We start from the raw sequence: 16,866 nt of genomic DNA, 5'->3' as shown, positions 1-16,866 counted from the left end.
CCTCACCACATTCTCCCTCATTCCCCACCCCCCTCACCACATTCTTCCTCATCCCCTCACCACACTCCTCCTCATCCCCCCATCCCCTCACCACACTGTCCTTCTCTGGGTAGAGATGACTGGATTCTCAGGGGAAAAGATGACATACAGACAAGTGAATAAACACTTTTACAAGAAGTCANTTATACATTTATTTATTTTTGAGTAATAGAGTGAGACAGAGCATGAGCTGGGAGGGGCAGAGAGAGAAGGAGACACAGAATCTGAAGCAGCCTCTCGGCTCTGAGCAAGAGTTCAACACAGAGCCTGACATGGGGCTCAAACCCACGAACCGTGAGATCATGACCTGAGCCGAAGTTGGACACTTAACCGACTGAGCCACCCAGGCGCCCCTCAAATTTTAAATTTGAAAGAGTGATAAATAAATGATAAACTTCCTCATACCAATCTTCTCTTTACCTCTAGGTGTTTTAATAGCATGTTACTTAGTTTTTGCAACGAGAATGACTGCCGACCAAGCAATTATATTTGTTCGGGCAAAGCGGCCCAATTCCATACAGACTCGGGGACAGCTCCTCTGTGTGAGGGAATTTACTCAGTTTCTCGTTCCTCTTCGCAATATCTTCTCTTGCTGTGACCCCAGAGCACACGCTGTTACGCTAGCACAGTATCTGATTCGCCAGCGGCATCTGCTTCACGGTTATGAGGCCCGCCTTCTGAAACACATACCCAAAATTATCCACCTTGTTTGCAAATTGCTGCTGGACTTAGCCGAGAACAGGCCAGTGGCGACGGAAGAGGTGGCAGAGCGGCCCAGCCTGTGTGCGGAGATTGAAAAGACCGTCTCTGAGGTGGTCACCATGCAGCTGGACAAAGAGCTCCTGAGGCAGGGCAGCGACGCCTCCGACTCGTTCCCGCCTGCCACAGTGGCTGCGGATTTTGAGAACCAGGATGTGATTCTTTCCAGCGAACAGCAGATTGACCCTCTTTGGAAGAGGCGGAATGTCGAATGCCTTCAGCCCCTGACTCCTCTGAAAAGGCGATTCAGCTTCAGTGACTCGGACTTAAAGAGGGCTGAGTCGCTTCTGGGGCAGGGGGCAGCTCCGTGGACGGGGCCGGCCCCAGCCTCACAGGGCCATAACCCCGGGCAGCAGAAGCCCATAGGCCACTGTCACACTCCCCAGTCTCCACCCCTTGATCTGAGCAAGGAAGCACTGATCCGAAATACGTTCTCTTTCTGGAATCAGGCTAAATTTGGAGGCCCGGAAGGACTCAGAGATGAGGGGTCACCGGGTTTCCATAGGGAGACCATCTCGAAGGAAGTACCGCGGAGTAGAACCTTCTTCTCGGGGGTTTCAGGTTCCTACAACCCTGGGGACCTGGGGAGACCCAGCTTTGCAGATGCCCCTAAGGAGCCGGACCGCTGTCCCCAGCAGGCGCCCCACCGGTGTGGCGCTCCCACCGCTCACCACCCTGAGACTCCCCATAGCCCCAGGGACTGTGGCTTGGACTGTGGCTTCCACCACAAAGCACCCTCCTCTGTTGGACCCACAGCCCAGGATGGCAAAGATCTGCCTGAGGTGCCTGCGCAGACTGCTCCGCAGGCTGAACTGAGTGTCGAGGCCAGGAGAATGGTGGCGGCCAAAGCGCTGGCGAATCTCAGTGAGCTTGCAGAAGAGGAGGAAGTGAGGAGGAAGGTAGAGATGTGGCAGGTATTTACACCTCCTGTAACTAACGCATGGGCAACGCTTAAGTCAGAGCTGAAACAGAGTCTCTCTTACCAAATTTAAGCACCCCAGGAGTCTGAAGACCTGTTTGTGTAACACTTAACTTTGGAACTTGAGGTTTCTTAGTGTCTGTGTGAAAGAAAGGACTCAGTGCCTAGCACTTAGCAGGGTGCTTGAGTGAGCAGGGCCTGAGTACTGATTGATGGGGGCCCCCTCCTTCTGGCTGGGCCTGTGAGACCGGGCCCCAGGGGCCACTCTGAGCTCAGGTTGGGGCTGCACCTGGAGAATCATGGGCCGAGATTCCTTCCCCAAGTTGTTGACCCAAGTGCTGAGTGAGGTGGGGCCCGTGGCGGGCGCTGTCGCTCATGGCTCCCTCCCGCATGCTTGCCGCCACCCAGGTTAGGCTGCAGTCGATTCCACAGAGGGATGGGAGCTGCCACAGAGTGCCTTTGTGCTATCCCTTCTTCCTGACCTTCCATCTTTGGGGCCCATTTCTTGGCTTTTGCTTGAGTTAGAATGTGAAATGTTGAAATTTAGCGCCTTTCTGTGGTGTACTTTCATTAGAAACACAGTTTTAAATCAGCTGTGCTCTTCGCCTGGAATGAACAGCTGGTGTAGACAAAAAAAGGTAGGCCTTAGCAGCTAGTTACCAGAAGCCAGTGTTACCAGAAGCCAGTAAACCACCCAGGTGTGGGGCTGACCTGGTGTGGCCCGGCTCTGTGGAGTCTAGACTCGTTAGCCGGTGATGTCCCACGAACCAGCACGCAGCCGCTCCTCTGTATTCTGTGTTAATAAGCAAGGCACGTGCACTTTCTGGGAGGGTCGGAACCTTCTGGATGCAGAGGTAGGAAGCCGAGGCAGGGAGCCTCCCCCCCACTCACAGCCGTGTGACTGCAGAGCAGGTGCCCCTCATCCTTGTCGCTCAGAACCGTAGGTGTTTGCCGAGTGAATACCTAACCTGTATTGATTTCTCACAGGTCTTTTATTTCCCACTGCAAACTGAATGAGCCTTTTGCTCAGTCTGCAGGCCCTTCCTTTGCGTGGCCGTGTGCCACAGAGCTGGCGGCGGGACCCCTCGTGGGCTAGCCCTGCGAGAGCCAGAGCAGCACCTCCTGTACGAAAGCATTTCCTTGGGGTGAACATACCCCTTTGGTTTGGATAGGCTTGCCCCCTGTTTCCCTTTCTGGGCCTCATTATGGGCCTTTCAGTAATAAGACCAGTTAGTTGAATTCCCTCCCGTCTCATCTGCTGCGTCACTTGCTCTCGCAGGAACCTGTAAGGCGGGTGATACCCCACACGTCCTTTGTTAACTTCACCGTCCTTATGAATTAAGCATCACAGGGAAATCACGCGTCACAAGGGTCAGGTCATGTGGCCCAACGCAGCTGGGCGGGGTGCAGCTCAGATAACTGCATTCTCTGTGTCCTCTGATAGGATGACGTGGTGGCATGTTACTGGGCATGGTGGCATGTCACTGCGCGTGGTGGCATGTCACTAGTCGTGGTGGCATGTTACTGGGTGGGCCTCTGGGTCGTGCGGTCCCGCCCAGCCTCCTCCGGTCACTGCACATCAGATCTGTTGGGTGTGATTGTTGGGAACGGGGCCTCCACAGCTTGACCTCATGGCTTCTTTATGAGATGAGGAGGAGGGACCGGGAGCCAGGGGACCCCGGCAGTAGAGTGGTAGGAGCCTCACGTCTAGGGTCCAGCCAAACCCGGGGAATGCCATCTGCCCCGTTCCGCTTTGGGCTCCTGGGGGAGGGCCCCTTCCCTGGGCCACACGTGTGCCCTCTGGGCCTCCGGGACAGTGAATGAATGAATGCGACAGTTATTACGCATGTTATTGTTGCGTACACGCACCATATTGACTGAAACCTATGTCTGAACACCATCAGAGATTAAAATTCTTCTTTTCCATGCCCCCTATGAGGTCAGCAGTTAAATTGTTCTCAGGCATTTGGGGTATGGACAAGACTTCCGGTCATTCCCCCATCCGATTTCAGGACACGGGCCTGTTACGTGTTCACATAGGACCCGGAAGGGAATTGGAGAGAAGTGCCTTTACCCCGCTTGCCGCCTCTAGGCTCTTGGCTGGGCCGACCTGGGAGGTTCAGTCAGAGCTTTTCCTCACCCTGGGTTAGTTAACGCAGATGTTCGTCTGCCGTTCCGCTTCGCTGCAATGAGTGCTTCTGCTTTGTTCCAAGCACCCTACGAAGGAAGGCTCCCTCTTCCTGAACAGTTTCTGTGGTTTCGGGTGGGGTGCAGAGCTTAGCGCTGAGGCCAGCGCAGCCCTCTGGGGGGTGGGGGAGACTTGGGCAGACCTTAAGCTTAATCAGCCCAACACACGGGGCCCCCAGATTCACAGACCAAAACTGAGGCTCAGAGAGACTCAGTGTCTCAGCTCAGCGTGCCATCTGCAGGTGGGGGCACTGGGGTGGGGGGGTCCCGAGCCACACCCGGGAGCCTGGGGCTGGCACTCGGGGACAGCCTGGGGGCCTTCAAGACTCAGTGCTGCTGCCTTTCTGCCCCTCCCTCTGCCNCTCTCCTCGTCTCCCCTTCTCCCTCTCTCCCTCCACTTTTATCCTTTTCCCTCCCCCTCCCCCTTTCTCCCTCTTCCTTCTCCCTCTCCTTCCTCTTCCTTCTCCGTCTCCTTCCTCTCCCTTTTTCTCTTCCTCTTTCTTCCCTTCTTTTTAGAAAGAACTAAATTCCCGGGACGGAGCTTGGGACAGAATATGTGGCGAAAGGGACCCTTCCGTCCTGTGCAGTTTGATGTGGTCTTGGGTGGAGCAGCTGAAGGAGCCAGTGATCACGGAGGAGGACGTGGCTGTGCTGGCCGGCAGCGCGGGGGCCACAGAAGCGCTGTTTCTGTTGGAGAAGGTAATGGGGCTACGGGCCGTTGATCCGCTCGCCAAGAGCCTCCACACGGCTTCACGCACACAGCTCTTGCGCGGAATCCCACATCTGCGGCTAATTGAGGTTTTTCCAAGGTAGGAAGAGATGCACACCCAGCATAACACTTAGAAGATGCAAAACCAAAAAGGGGAAATACCCATAATTCTAGGAGCACCACTTTGAACGTTTTCAAGTCCTTTCTTTCACACATTTGTTAACGAGGTGCAAATCCTTTCAGAGACGACTTTATGTTTCGTGTTTCAGACACACATGCGTGTCTGGCGTCCATTTCCTAGGCTGCCCTCTGAGCCGCTGCCTGACAGAGATGCACCTGGAGGGGAGAGGGGAGGAGGTCACCCCTGAGGTGGCGGCCAGGCCCTCGCTGGGTCATAATTTCCATTTTCAGCTTTGTTCACCTCCATGGCCCGGACAGGGTACGGCCTGGCCCCGTCATGCAGGGAAGGTGGGCAGCATGTGTAGAGCAGGATTCGCACTGCTCTGGCCCGGAGCTCGCGCCCATCTGACACACGGCACCTGCTCCGGGTTGGTCAGCCTTCACTGTGACCCCGCATGCAGGGCACCATGTTGTTACCTCTAGCCTCAATGTAACGATGAGTTCTGCTTGCAGTTCCTCGGCATCTCAGATCAGGCCCTCGCAGTAGATTTCAGAAGCCACGTCGCGGGTGCTCAGGGTGCCTGTACTGGGTGTGAGTTCCTCTAGTGCTGAAGCGTCTCCTTCTCTAAAGTGAACAGCCCCCGGGGGGTCCAGTCAGACACCACCTTCCTTCCCCTCGAGGTTCTGGCTGGCGCACTGCTGGAGGCCATGGCGCTGTCTGTCCGTCTACCCCCACGCTAGTCCGCCAGCTCTCCCAGCGCTAGGTCAGCATCCACTAGCTGCACGGAGCCACCTTTGTCCAGAAACAAGTGGATCGCCGCTGGTCACTGCAGGGAGACATTTGATTTCCAGTCACACTGACCTGTGTTTTCAGTTATACTCTGTGTAGTGACCCTGCAGCTCAGCTTCAATTCTATCTCCTGAAAGCTTTTCAGATTACGCCAACACCCAACAGTGAACGCCAGTAGAGCCCTTGGTAGGTGATTTAATGTTGGAGGTTGTGAGTCCTTGATTGCAACCGGTTCCTGGCTCTGCAGTTGCCTTGAGTTTATTTCTTGAGGCATTGTTCAAACTGTTGTTTGACTTTGATTTCTGCAAACACAGGGCCAGCACCAGACCATTCTCTGCGTGTTGCACTGCGTCATGAGCCTGCAGCCGATCCCTGCGGACGTGGAGGAGGCCATCCTTGCCCGTGCCATTAAAGCCTTCACCAAGGTGGGTCACGAGCTGCAGGCGGCATGGTCCAGAGGTCACCTGCCTGCTCTGAAGTAAAACTTCCAGCTCTGTTTTTCCTTCATGGAGGTGTGGTTGACATTCCTCAAATGAGCAGCTGTAGACTGCTCTGCACCACACTAGTTTCCCAGTGGTGCTTGTAGAAAAAGCTGCACTTCTTTGAAGAACTTTGGAACAGAGAGCTTCCATAGAGAAACAGTTGGATGTTGAGGAAATACTTCTAAATCACATGCCTAGTGGGAGTCAGAGAGTCTTTTCTGGAGGAGGAGCTCTGCCTTGGCCCTAAACAGGTAACTGGCCACTGAGAAGCCAGGATCTGCCACCGATGACCCGGTCCCCTGTCCTGTTGGCAAATCTAAGCAGAAAGTGAGAGAAAAGATTCCTTCCTGTGCACATCCTTCTGGCTACAGCAGTGCTTCCTGGCTGACGCAAGAAGCCAGGTCCATGCCAGGAGAACGGTCTCCCCTCCCCTGCAGCCCCTCACGGGCGATGTGGAAACGTCTTTACACCAAGAGCCCAGCTTACCAGTGACCAGGTCTGTGGTCTGCGGTAAATGTCTGTGGTGACACCAGTTAGCATTTGTCCACGTTCACAGCGGCTTCCCCTCCACTCTCCAAGGTGCCGTCCTCCCTGCGGCTGCCGCATTACCTGCGGGTCTTTGCGGCACTAACCACCTGGTCTCTTGGTCTCCTGTCAACAGTTTCCAGAGCCAGCGGCTCAGACCCAGAGCTCATGGTCCTTCACACCTGCATTTATGTCTTCACAGACCGTGAGGCTGCCTGCCCTTGGGGAGGGCTTAACTGGGTGCTTAGCAAAGTGAACAATTCAAACCACTATTAAGGTTAATGAGCAGTTTTTGCAGGTAGGATAGACAATATCATTTGATTTCTGAATTTAATTGAAAAAAACTCTTAGTGTTCATTTCTCAGAAAGCGGTGGTGGAAACTCTGTGCAATGTCTCTTGGCCTTTAGGGGATCTTAGTGAAAAGTTAAACATAGCAGTTGTTCCAAACCGTGTATGAAGAGATTGGGAGATGTCGGGTGTCTCCCCGGGTACCTGGGCTTGTGAAGGGAGGCCCGGCCGCTCTTGTCCGGGGCCAGCTCTTCGAGAGGGCTGTGCAGCGGCTGTGGCCACGTGAGGAAGGTCCTATTTCCCTTAGGCTGGAGCTTTCCAGGCCCGCTGCGGCCCCTCATCAAACACTGGGGTCATGTAAGCCTGGAGTCGTCAGCTGTGACGCGAGGCGCTTGCGTGTGCAGCCTCTGCGTGGGCTGCTCCACATCACCCCCACTTCGTTGAGGGATGGGGGTGTGGAGGGCAAGGGGGACCCTGTGATTGTGATGCACATGCTGCCTGGAGTCGCAGACTTGTCTGTGTCTGAGCCGGTGGCCTTGTGTCCACAAACGTGCTGGCCAGGCACGGTGTCTGGTCTGGGTCCTACCGTCACTCGCCCCTGCGGCCTGGTGAACTTGGGCAAACAGTCCACGGACACGGACATGGCACCTCCCCCCCTAGGGGCCAGCAAGCTGACTTCCGGGGCCCTTTTCTATGTGGCAGATGAAGCCGTGAGCCTCTCCGGACTACTCCTCCTGAAAGTGCTAACACGGGGGGCGGGGGGATGGGGTTCAGAGCCCCGTGTCACGGAGGTCAGTGTGAGCTGACGCAGCGTGGCTGGCAGGTGGACAGCCGGGCTCCCGGTCAGGCGGCCGCAGCGCAGCTGTGTGGCTGGCGTGCCCTTCCCCGTGCCACTGGTGATTAGTCTCCAGGTTCACAACTCCACCCTCGCAGCTGCCCTGCCTCAGGACAGCCTGTGAGTGGATCTGTCCAGGCAGTTAATCTTTTGTTTTCCTTCATAAGTTTGCTATTAGCATGATCGTCAGTTCTAATATAGTCTCTCAGTTACAATTAATGTATGACCTGAGTTGTGTGTGTTTAGTTGTATATAACTGTTTGTAAGTCAGTTTTTCTCCACCCCCTTTCTTTTCTCCCAAAACAGTCTGATTAAAATTCTGTTATGGTGTCCTGAATCCATATATTCTTTGTCACCAGGTTAGTTTTGACTCTGAAAACGGACCAATAGTTTACGACACCCTAAAGAAAATATTTAAGCACACACTAGAGGAAAAAAGGAAAATGACGAAAGATGGCCCTCAGCCTGATGTGTAGTGACGCTTCCCTGCAGTGGACACCTCAGCCCAGAGACCCAGGCGGTGCTCGTGCGTACAGATGAACAAGGGGGCGTGGAGCTGCTTGCCATCGCCGCACTTTATCTCAGACGCTCTTGGTTTGTGCAAAGAATGCTCATTTCTGTTGCGAGCAATTATTTATTTTAAAATGTCCTTGAGCTACATTTTTGTGTTGAAAAATTGCCATAACGTTGGTGCCACTTTCTTGTATTTATTTAACTGAATTAGTATTGTGTTAATATGTTAAGTACACGGTGTTTACATCTTTCTTCTTTTTGACATTTTGGACAAAGTTGTAATTCTTCTTTCCAAAACAGTTATTTTGTTGATGGAGCTTTTGCTGGACTTTTTACCAAGTAGGTAATTTTAGCAGTAAAACTTCACTGTGGGTCCGTCAGCCTGATCCATGACCTAAGGAAGTCACAAAGTGTCTTCAGCTATTTTGTATTTGCTAATAAGGGCACTTGATACAACATTTTTAAAGGATTTTTTAAATTTGGAAATTTTTTTGTTTTTCCTGTTTATAAATGTGTCAAAGGGTTTCAAAGTATATAATTTTTCAGAGTGATTTAGTTTTGTGTTGAAGCATGGCTGTGAGGTGGTTGGGATTTTTTTACTGTAGGAAGTAGACTTGGTCAGGCCTCCAGACGGCCTTGCCAACCTCTCTGCACCTCCAGCCTTACTCCCCCAAACAGCGTCTTCACAGGAAATGGTCAGGCGGGCAGTGTAGGCGGCTGCTCTGAAGCAGGGCCGCACAGATCAGGCACCAGGCTGGGGCAGGTGCTGTGCTGATGGTGTGAGGGCCACTCAGCCCACACCTCCCACGTCCACCCTTCTGCAGACCCTAGGTCCCTGTCTTCTGCCACTTTTCACCATGAGAATTAAGATTCTTAAACTGAAATGTCAGCATGTAGGCTGCATTCGCTGTACGGGCTTTAGTTAAGAAGTAAACTACTTGTTGCCTAACTCGTAACTGCCTAACTGGTTCTTTGTGGACCAGGCTGTCATTCAGCACCTGAAGCTGTAACGATTGTGTGAAGTACAGAGGCCAGGCCACACGAGTATCATTTTTCCCAACAAATGTGATTTTAATCAAACCAGTTTCACACTAAAGCTACCACGTAATTTTAGAGACAGAAATTTGGGGGAAGCGAGACTAACCTTGGATGAGAGTCTCTGACTCCGGCGCTGGCACATCAGAAACATTTTAGTCATTATTGTTCGTACTAACTCTGGTGGCAGATGCTGAGTACCATTTCCTCCTACGCTGTTTGAATTTTCTTAGGAAACCAGATCCAGTGAATTTTAATGAACCGGATTGCCTGTTGCTGAGATTTCTCCTTTTTAAGTGCCTGGTCTGAGAAAGAAGGGGAGAAAAGATTACATTTTATCCAAAGGTACATTATAAACATATGTTTTTTACCCAAAAAGATGTTTATCCACGTGTCTGTCAGTGTCACATGGACAGGGGCCAGCTGGGCTCGTTCGACAAGTGGCTGGCAGTTGGCCTGTGTCTGCGACGGTCAGGTTGGAGGGCAGATCCCGCGCAGCCACGATGCAGCCACGGCCATGCGCCAGCCTGAGAAGGAGGTCGGTGGGAGAAATAAACCAGGCTGCCTCCAGGTTTTGTATTTATTCAAATAAAAGTGCACACAGCAAACCGTAACGCTCGTATGTGTTTAGCTCGGAGCTCTTGAGCCCCTGGCGATGCGGAGGTGCCCTGGGAGGAGACGGCCCCTCCCTCGGTCAGCCTGGACTCTGCTGCTTCCAGACGAGCACGCGGGAGTGGGAGGGGAGCAGGCGTCCAGGAAGGACGGGCGCGGGGAGCTGTGAAGCCAGCGGGGCTCCTGCCTTGCCTTTCCCGTGTTGGAGTGGGTGAGGAGTTCTCTGCAGCCTGAAGGAAGAAGCCCCGGGGCTGCGGGATTCAGCTCCAGGACCAAGGGCACACACGTCCAGAACCAGCCGCCAGGGCCGCGCACACGCACCGCCTCAGCCGTCTTATCAGAGCCAGAGAGAAGCATTGTTCACACTTGCCTGGTGAAGGAGTCCCGGTCAGACTGACTCCAGACTGCACGCTCCTCCCCGCAAAGCCGCCTGTGTGTGGCCCGCCCGCCAGGGACCACAGGGCCCTTTCAGCGCTGGGCTCCGTGCTGGCACCATACAGCGTTGCGTTGTTTGTGACTTAGCGACGGTCTCCGTGCCCTGGAGCAGGCGGGGCTGCCGTGGTGCTGTCATGTGAGCTCAGGAAGTGCAGGGCTTCGGTCCGAGAGCTCGCTGGGGCAGCTGGTGTTCAGATTGCTCTGTTCGCAGAGCTCAGAGACGCCCTGCCACGTGCCGAGTCGTGTCTCCAGCCAGCTTCCCAGCCTTGCCTCAGGAAGACCGGGATCCACGAGAAGCCACGTCATACGTCTGCAGAGTTTCTGTTTGCGTCCTGTTTCAGCCAGTTCTCCAGACATCTGAAGTCCCTGGAGCCAGTACTCAGCGGACAAAGTGCTTGCCCCAAGTCCTGGACATCTGAAGGCCCACAAGTAATTTTGGGAATTGATTAAAAGTGATCGTTGACTCAAGACATCTTTGTTCTTGTTGTTACAAATGAGCAATATTGATATATTTTCGGTGCAAGTAAATCAAGGATGACATTCCCTTTGTTTTTTTTATTTTTATGAATGTGACTCAAGCATATCACCTTATTTAAAGGAGTCTACTTGATACCACATGGTTGAAAATTGTTTACAGATAACATGACAGGAGAAAAATTCAACAAATCCTGTTATGCAGTCGTGCATTGTTTTACTTAAGCTTTTAGGCATGAGCTGGTCTCGATTAACCCAACACTGACAGGAAGACTGATTGGTAAATAATGACAATGGAACCATTGAGTAGTATAGCTTTGGGAATCCTTCGTTCTCAGCCATCATTGAAAACATCCAGAGGCACCTGGGTGGCTTCATCAGTTGAGCGTCCACTGTTGGTGGGAATGCAAACTGGTGCAGCCCCTCTGGAGAACAGTATGGAGGTTCTTCAAGAAACTAAAAATAGAACTACTCTGTGACCCAGCAATTGCACCACTAGGTGCAATTGTATCCCAAAGGATACAAAAATACAGATTTTGGGGGACACATGCACCCCAGTGTTTATAGCAGCATTATCTACAATAGCCGAACTATGGAAGGAGCCCAATTGTCCATTGACTGATGAATAGGTAAAGAAGATATGGTTTATAAGTACAATGGAATATTATTCAGCCATCACAAAGAATGAAATTTTGCCATTTGCAACAACATAGATGGAGCTAGAATGTATTATGCTAAGTGAAATAAGTAAAAGATAAATATATGATTTGACTTATGCGAAATTTCAGAAGCAAAACAAATGAGCAAAGAGGGAAAAAAGGCAAATCAAGAAACAGACTATAGAGAACTATAGAGAACAGACACGGTTACCAGAGGGGAGGTGGGTAGGGGATGGGCTAGATGGGTGGTGGGGACTAGGGAGGGCGCGTGTGATGAGCACTAGGCGGTGTATGGAAGTGCTGAATCACCACATTGTACACCTGAATCTAATATTACGCTGTATGTTATGTAACTGGAGAAAAATCATAGCAATGTGAATGGCAGCCACACTGAAGGGTCCCTGCACACCCCAAAACCTGCCAAAACGAGCAAGACCGACCGCGCCAAGCGTGGGTCATGTGGAGAGAGGGGCTCACAGACGCTGTAGCAGGGACATAAAACGGCGTACACTTTGGGAAGCAGTTAGGCAGTGGCTTCAGACGTGAAACATGCACCTACTTTGTGATCCAGCCACAATGTTCCTAGGCATTTGTCCCCGGGAACAAAGTGCACGTGTCGAGACCTGCCCAAGTCGGCCTGCGGCAGCTGCTGGGAACAGCCAGACAGACACTGGAGAGCGCACACTGGTCCATGAACAGGTAAGTGCAGAACGCCATGGTGGGAGAGCCGCACGTGGAGTGCCACGCGGCAGGGAAAGGGCGTGAACTACCAGTGACTCACGACGGGAATGACTCACGGTGCCGGGCGGAAGAAGCCTGACAACAAGCGTCCGTACTGTGTGATCCCATGGACATCAAAGTAGGAGCTGCAGAGTAGCCTGTGGAGACGGAGCACAGGTCCGGCTGCCTGAGGTGGGGGTGGGGGTGAGATGCACTCACAGCGGGGACTGTGGTGTTGGTTTCACGGGTGCGTACGTGTCACGTGTGCCCCAGGTGCGCTCTTTACTCGGATCTTCCCTCAGTGAGGCTCTTACAGGAAATAGGCCGGATTTGTAAGAGACGAAGAGCGATGAGCGGCCGCGTGACTTTTCTCCGGGAGGGACCAAGATGTTCTGTTGCAGGGGCGCTGGGGCTTCGGCTGCATTTGAACGTGGCCAACATGCGTGTGCCCACATGGTGACTGCAGCTCTCCAGAGTTGAAAGGAAGTGGGCAGGTCAAACGCTCCGGACACCCCGGGAGCTTCCGTGGGTGGCAGTGTTTTTGCAGCCAGAGCTTTGTTTCTACGATCCGCACTCTTTACATGAACTGAAACGCATTTCTGATTTTCAACGTTTCCCCCCTGGGGATTGCTGAGGGACGATTTGGGAAAATCTGCCTGTGAACAGATGTCCCACATTCCTTGCTCAGCTCTGTCTCTAAACACTACTTGGTAAGAGTGAAACACTGTTTTTTCTGGACTCTGACTCACGTGTGGATTTTGTGGCCGCCGCCCGTTCAGAGCAGGGCCTCTCCCACCGCGCATCTGTCTGCTTTCTGTGTTTAAACGTTCGCAGATTTAGCTGCGTTGGCCGCACAGCTATTTTTCAACAATTGAGAGGTTTGATAACTGGCACTCGCAAGCTAACCCGAAGGCACAGACCCTCGAGTTAATCAGAGCTTCAGAAAGGGCCCAGCCTGTCCCCTCCTGCGAGGGCGCCGCTGGTGCTCCCGGAAGTCGTCCCCCGGGAATCCTGACAGATCCTGGCCGCCACCCAGGGCCTGTGAGTCATGAAGAAACCCCGTGTGCAAAATAAACCCTTGGCAAACAAGAAATGGCTCTTGGGAGGGTGTGTGTCTGCGCCACCAAGGAGGAAGCTGAATGAGACGCGGACCGAGGATATTCTTCACCCCGGGAGGCACTCATTGGGGCCGCACCATGGCACCCTGTGGCCCTGGCCCTAGGGACAAGGATGTGCAGCGGGTCGCAGAGGAGGCAGGACAGGCTGTGGCCCTTCCAGGCCCTCACAGCCAAATTCCTCTGGGAGGAGGGACAACGTGGGCTCGGCCTACGGAAAATCAAAATCGGAAAATTCAGGACAAAAGAGCAGTGTGCCGAGCTGCTTCCGGCCCGTTGTTCTGAGACCAAATCCTTCTTTGTCCCGGGGTGGCTCTGGGGTCATATTTAAAGGGCCACCCCCATCCCCACCAGTGTTAAATCCACAGACACAGGCGGGCGAGAAACAGCACAACTTTACTATCTTCCTCGGTGTGGACCCTAGATGTGCCCCAAATGTCCGACCCGGCCTGGGGTCCCTACGCCCCCTCCCAGCTGCCACCGTGGGCCCCGCAGGCCTCGAAGGTGCACACACCTCTTTTGGAGATACAGCAGTGTGTCCTAGAGGCTGGCCCCTCCAGGCGGGACTGTCTGCCTGTCTCGGATCCTCCCCATCCCGAGCCCAAGGCTGCCCAGGAGGAGGCTGGGGCAGGGGCTCTGGGCGCTCCCGGAAGAGGGAGGAGGAGGAGGAGGTTTGCTGAGGCAGTTCAGGCACGGAGCGAGGACAGGGTGACCAGGACGAGACGCAACACTGGGCTGGGTCCCTCCCCAGCTCCCAGGGCCATGCTTGTCTGCCCCCCCCCCCACTGTCCCCCAGAGCAGCCCAGGGTCCAACCCCTCCTCAGCCATTGCTCTCAGGAAGGCCTCCCGCAGGGGCTGTTTATTTCAAAGTCAGGTTTATGGAGAGAATGGAGTCAGATGCTCCACTTTCCACATTCTGCCACCACAGTGTGAGTTCCATGCTGTCCCCGCACAGCCACCCCTCTGTCCTCTGGGTTTGCTGCCTCCGCAGGTCACAGGGTCGCAGCCTGTGACCCGGCCCAGATGCGCCCGAGCTGTCCTGTGTCAGGCTGTGGCTCCGGGGTTCCGGCGGTGTGGACTGGCCACTGTGTGCGGGTCCCTTCTCCCAGAGACGCTCAGGTTGACGTAAATAAGGATGTGATGCACCGGTGGGCTCTCCCATGAGCTCGGCCACGATTTCTGTTGGTGAAAAGCCAGGGGCAGGCCTAGGCTGCCGTCCAGAGACCCTGCCTCGACCCCCGCCCCTCAATCCCTGCCCCTTGACCCACACCCAGCATCCATGTCTGCTTCGGCTCCTGGGGGTGGTCTTTGCGCTCCATCCCCTGGTCTCCAGCCCCACATAGCTCTCGGCCTTTCTAAGAAGAGTCTCATCGCATCCCCCTCCTCCCCTTCCAAGTCCCATGGTCTCTTGGGGGCCCAGGACACCCCCACCTCTGAGGCCCTTCCTGCTCTGTCTCTGCCCATCCCAGGGACCCCCTCTGCACAGCCACCTGGGCCCCAGGCCAGGTGACCTCCCTGGGCCAGCTTTCCTGGGACAGCACTCACCTCTGCAGTCAGGTCTGGGGGCTGCACGTCGGTGTCCCCACCAGACTGCCCGTCCTTGGAAGGCAGGGCAGCTTCTGATTGAAACCGGACTCCCAGATCCAGCGGTCACCTGGGCCTGCAGCGGCATCCTAGGAGGACACAGGAAAGGGGCCCATGTAGAGAAGGAGCAGAGGGGAACCACGCGCACAAGCTGCAACGCGCAGCACGGGGAGGGAGGACAGAGGGGCCGAAAGGTCAGCGTCTGGGCTTGTCCCCAGAGTGCACAGGCTGGCCTCCACCCCTCCCCACCCAGCAGCCACAGGGACCCACCACCCTCTCCTGGGCGCTCTACCCTCCACAGCCCCTCCTGCCTGGGGGCGGGGCTCACCTGGATGCACCCACTCCTCCAACTCGTGCAGCGCCACCTGAGCAAGCTTATCCTGAAGGCTGCTCTGCCCAGTCCGTACGCCGCCGTTTAGTGGGGACAGAATTTCAGTTTGGGAAGATGAAAAAGTTCCAGACATGGATAGCAGGGATAAAGGTACTCAATGCTGCCCAACGGTGCCCTTAAAAATGGCTAAAAAGGTAAATTTTATATCATGTCTATTTAACGACAATAAAAATGAAAAACAGAAAGCAGTCTTCACAAGCAGAAGCCTGCTTCTTGCTGGAAGTCCCCAAGGCCACAGTGGAGGCCAGTGGAGGCCCCAGACTGACCCACAGCCTTCAGGAGCTGAGACACAGATCACAGATGCTGGGTGACAGGGACGACCCTCCACGCCAGATCTGAACCTGGGCTCCTTCCCGAGACCCTCCCCCAGGGTCCCCGCTCCGGGATCTGGGGTTCTGGGACAGGCTGGTCTTCCCAGTCTCTGGTGGTTGGGTCTCAGAGACCGAGAGCCCTCTTTGGCCCCTGCCTGCCACCCCTCGAAGAGCCCGCCCGCAGCCCAGGTCCCTGGGGCTGCCTGTGCACCCCTCAAATCACAGGGCCCCCAGCACCTGTCCCAGGGACGCTCCCTTCTGGCCACAGCAGGCCACCTCCCTCACACCTGATTCCAGGTCAGCTGCAGAGGTCTCCTCAGTGTGACTCTGACTTCATGGGGACGGTTCTTGGATGTGAAATGAGAACACACATCAGGCAGCCCGTGGAACCGAGATGAAGGGAAACTGAGGCCTGGTGACACGGCCTGGAACCCAGCAGGGCTTGTGGCCACACTCTGGGTGTTTCGGTCAGTTTGGGGCCAATCATGTCCTTCGTGTCCCCACAGTCCAGTTTGATTCAGAAATTGGTGATGGATGTGGTGGTTCCAGTGACACTAATTCTGCCGACGATGTCCACGTTTTCTGCTTCCGTCATGGCCTCCAGCCATTCCTCTCCAGAATCTGCCACTTCTGCTCTGTTTGCAGGTACAAATGTGCCCCCAACCCCTGTGCTCCAGAAGACCCGTACACAAGGAGGAACGGGCCATAGCACCCAGCAGGGAAGTCTGGGGGAGACACAAGCCAGCATCCACTGATGGTCCAGCGTCCACGCCGCTCTGCGGGATTCCTAGTAAGCGTCTCGCACGCCTCCCCGCACACCTCACTGCTGATAACTGGGCCACACGGCAAAGCCAGCTCCGAGTATCTGGGGACAGGGGCAGTATCTGCATGGGGCTGGCCCTGCCCCTGTGTTCTCGTCCCAGCCAGGGCTCACCTCAGGATGGGGACTGCGTGTCTAGGGCTTGAGCATAGCTGGGGGCCGTGGCTCCCGTGGGGCCGGCAGCAGCCCTGCCTGTCTCTAGTCGTGGATCATCCACATTCTCCATGCTTCTGGCCTCTCACCCCTCGTGGCTTGTAACGTGCCCTGCTTCACTTTACCAGTTGCAGGGCAAACCCAGGTCATGGTGACACTGAGCCGCCGGCATACCTGCATCAGACAGCTGCTCTTGGAGGTCGGGCTCCACGTCTATGATCCTCATGATCACGAAACGGCTGCCATAGCTCCATGCACAACAGAGAGAGTGTGATCCATCTCCGCAGGCGGGAAGCTCTCCCCAGATCCCGTCCACAGACTCCAGTGCAGGTCGCCTTGGCCAGAGCACCGATGTGAAAACCCCAGCGTCAGACTGTCTGGAAGACCTGG

General features: G+C 54.7%; 1 protein-coding gene and 2 long non-coding RNA genes across 8 annotated transcripts in view; 1 reads left to right on the top strand and 2 right to left on the bottom strand.

The window, feature by feature from the left end:
- The window catches only part of PTPDC1 (protein tyrosine phosphatase domain containing 1), a 30,697-nt gene extending 20,881 nt beyond the window's left edge, over positions 1 to 9,816 (top strand). For all 4 annotated transcript variants that reach the window (XM_077753775.1, XM_077753774.1, XM_077753777.1 and 1 more), the window contains 4 exons: positions 466 to 1,712; positions 4,421 to 4,603; positions 5,838 to 5,948; positions 8,014 to 9,816. In XM_077753775.1, the coding sequence (XP_077609901.1) occupies positions 466 to 1,712; positions 4,421 to 4,603; positions 5,838 to 5,948; positions 8,014 to 8,130 (1,658 nt within the window). In that variant the 3' untranslated portion in view covers positions 8,131 to 9,816. The remainder of the gene's footprint in view (positions 1 to 465; positions 1,713 to 4,420; positions 4,604 to 5,837; positions 5,949 to 8,013) is intronic.
- Positions 8,473 to 10,508, bottom strand: LOC144223081 (uncharacterized). The gene is made up of 3 exons (XR_013332561.1): positions 10,185 to 10,508; positions 9,312 to 9,507; positions 8,473 to 8,561 (listed from the first exon to the last, which is right to left on the bottom strand). It is a non-coding gene; the product is annotated as an uncharacterized LOC144223081 (long non-coding RNA).
- A 3,493-nt stretch (positions 10,509 to 14,001) lies between these two features.
- Positions 14,002 to 16,844, bottom strand: LOC144223079 (uncharacterized). 3 transcript variants are annotated; one of them, XR_013332559.1, is made up of 5 exons: positions 16,651 to 16,844; positions 15,791 to 16,368; positions 15,130 to 15,318; positions 14,763 to 14,890; positions 14,002 to 14,396 (listed from the first exon to the last, which is right to left on the bottom strand). It is a non-coding gene; the product is annotated as an uncharacterized LOC144223079 (long non-coding RNA). The 3 variants fall into 3 exon arrangements; XR_013332560.1 differs by having other exon boundaries at positions 14,007 to 14,396; positions 15,791 to 16,138; XR_013332558.1 differs by having other exon boundaries at positions 14,008 to 14,396; positions 15,791 to 16,844.
- Between the last annotated feature and the right edge of the window lie 22 nt (positions 16,845 to 16,866).

This window comes from Crocuta crocuta, unplaced genomic scaffold (assembly GCF_008692635.1).
Source record: "Crocuta crocuta isolate KB4526 unplaced genomic scaffold, BGI_CrCroc_1.0 scaffold420, whole genome shotgun sequence".
Lineage (NCBI taxonomy): Eukaryota > Metazoa > Chordata > Mammalia > Carnivora > Hyaenidae > Crocuta > Crocuta crocuta.
This window is presented reverse-complemented; position numbering and strand designations above follow the sequence as displayed.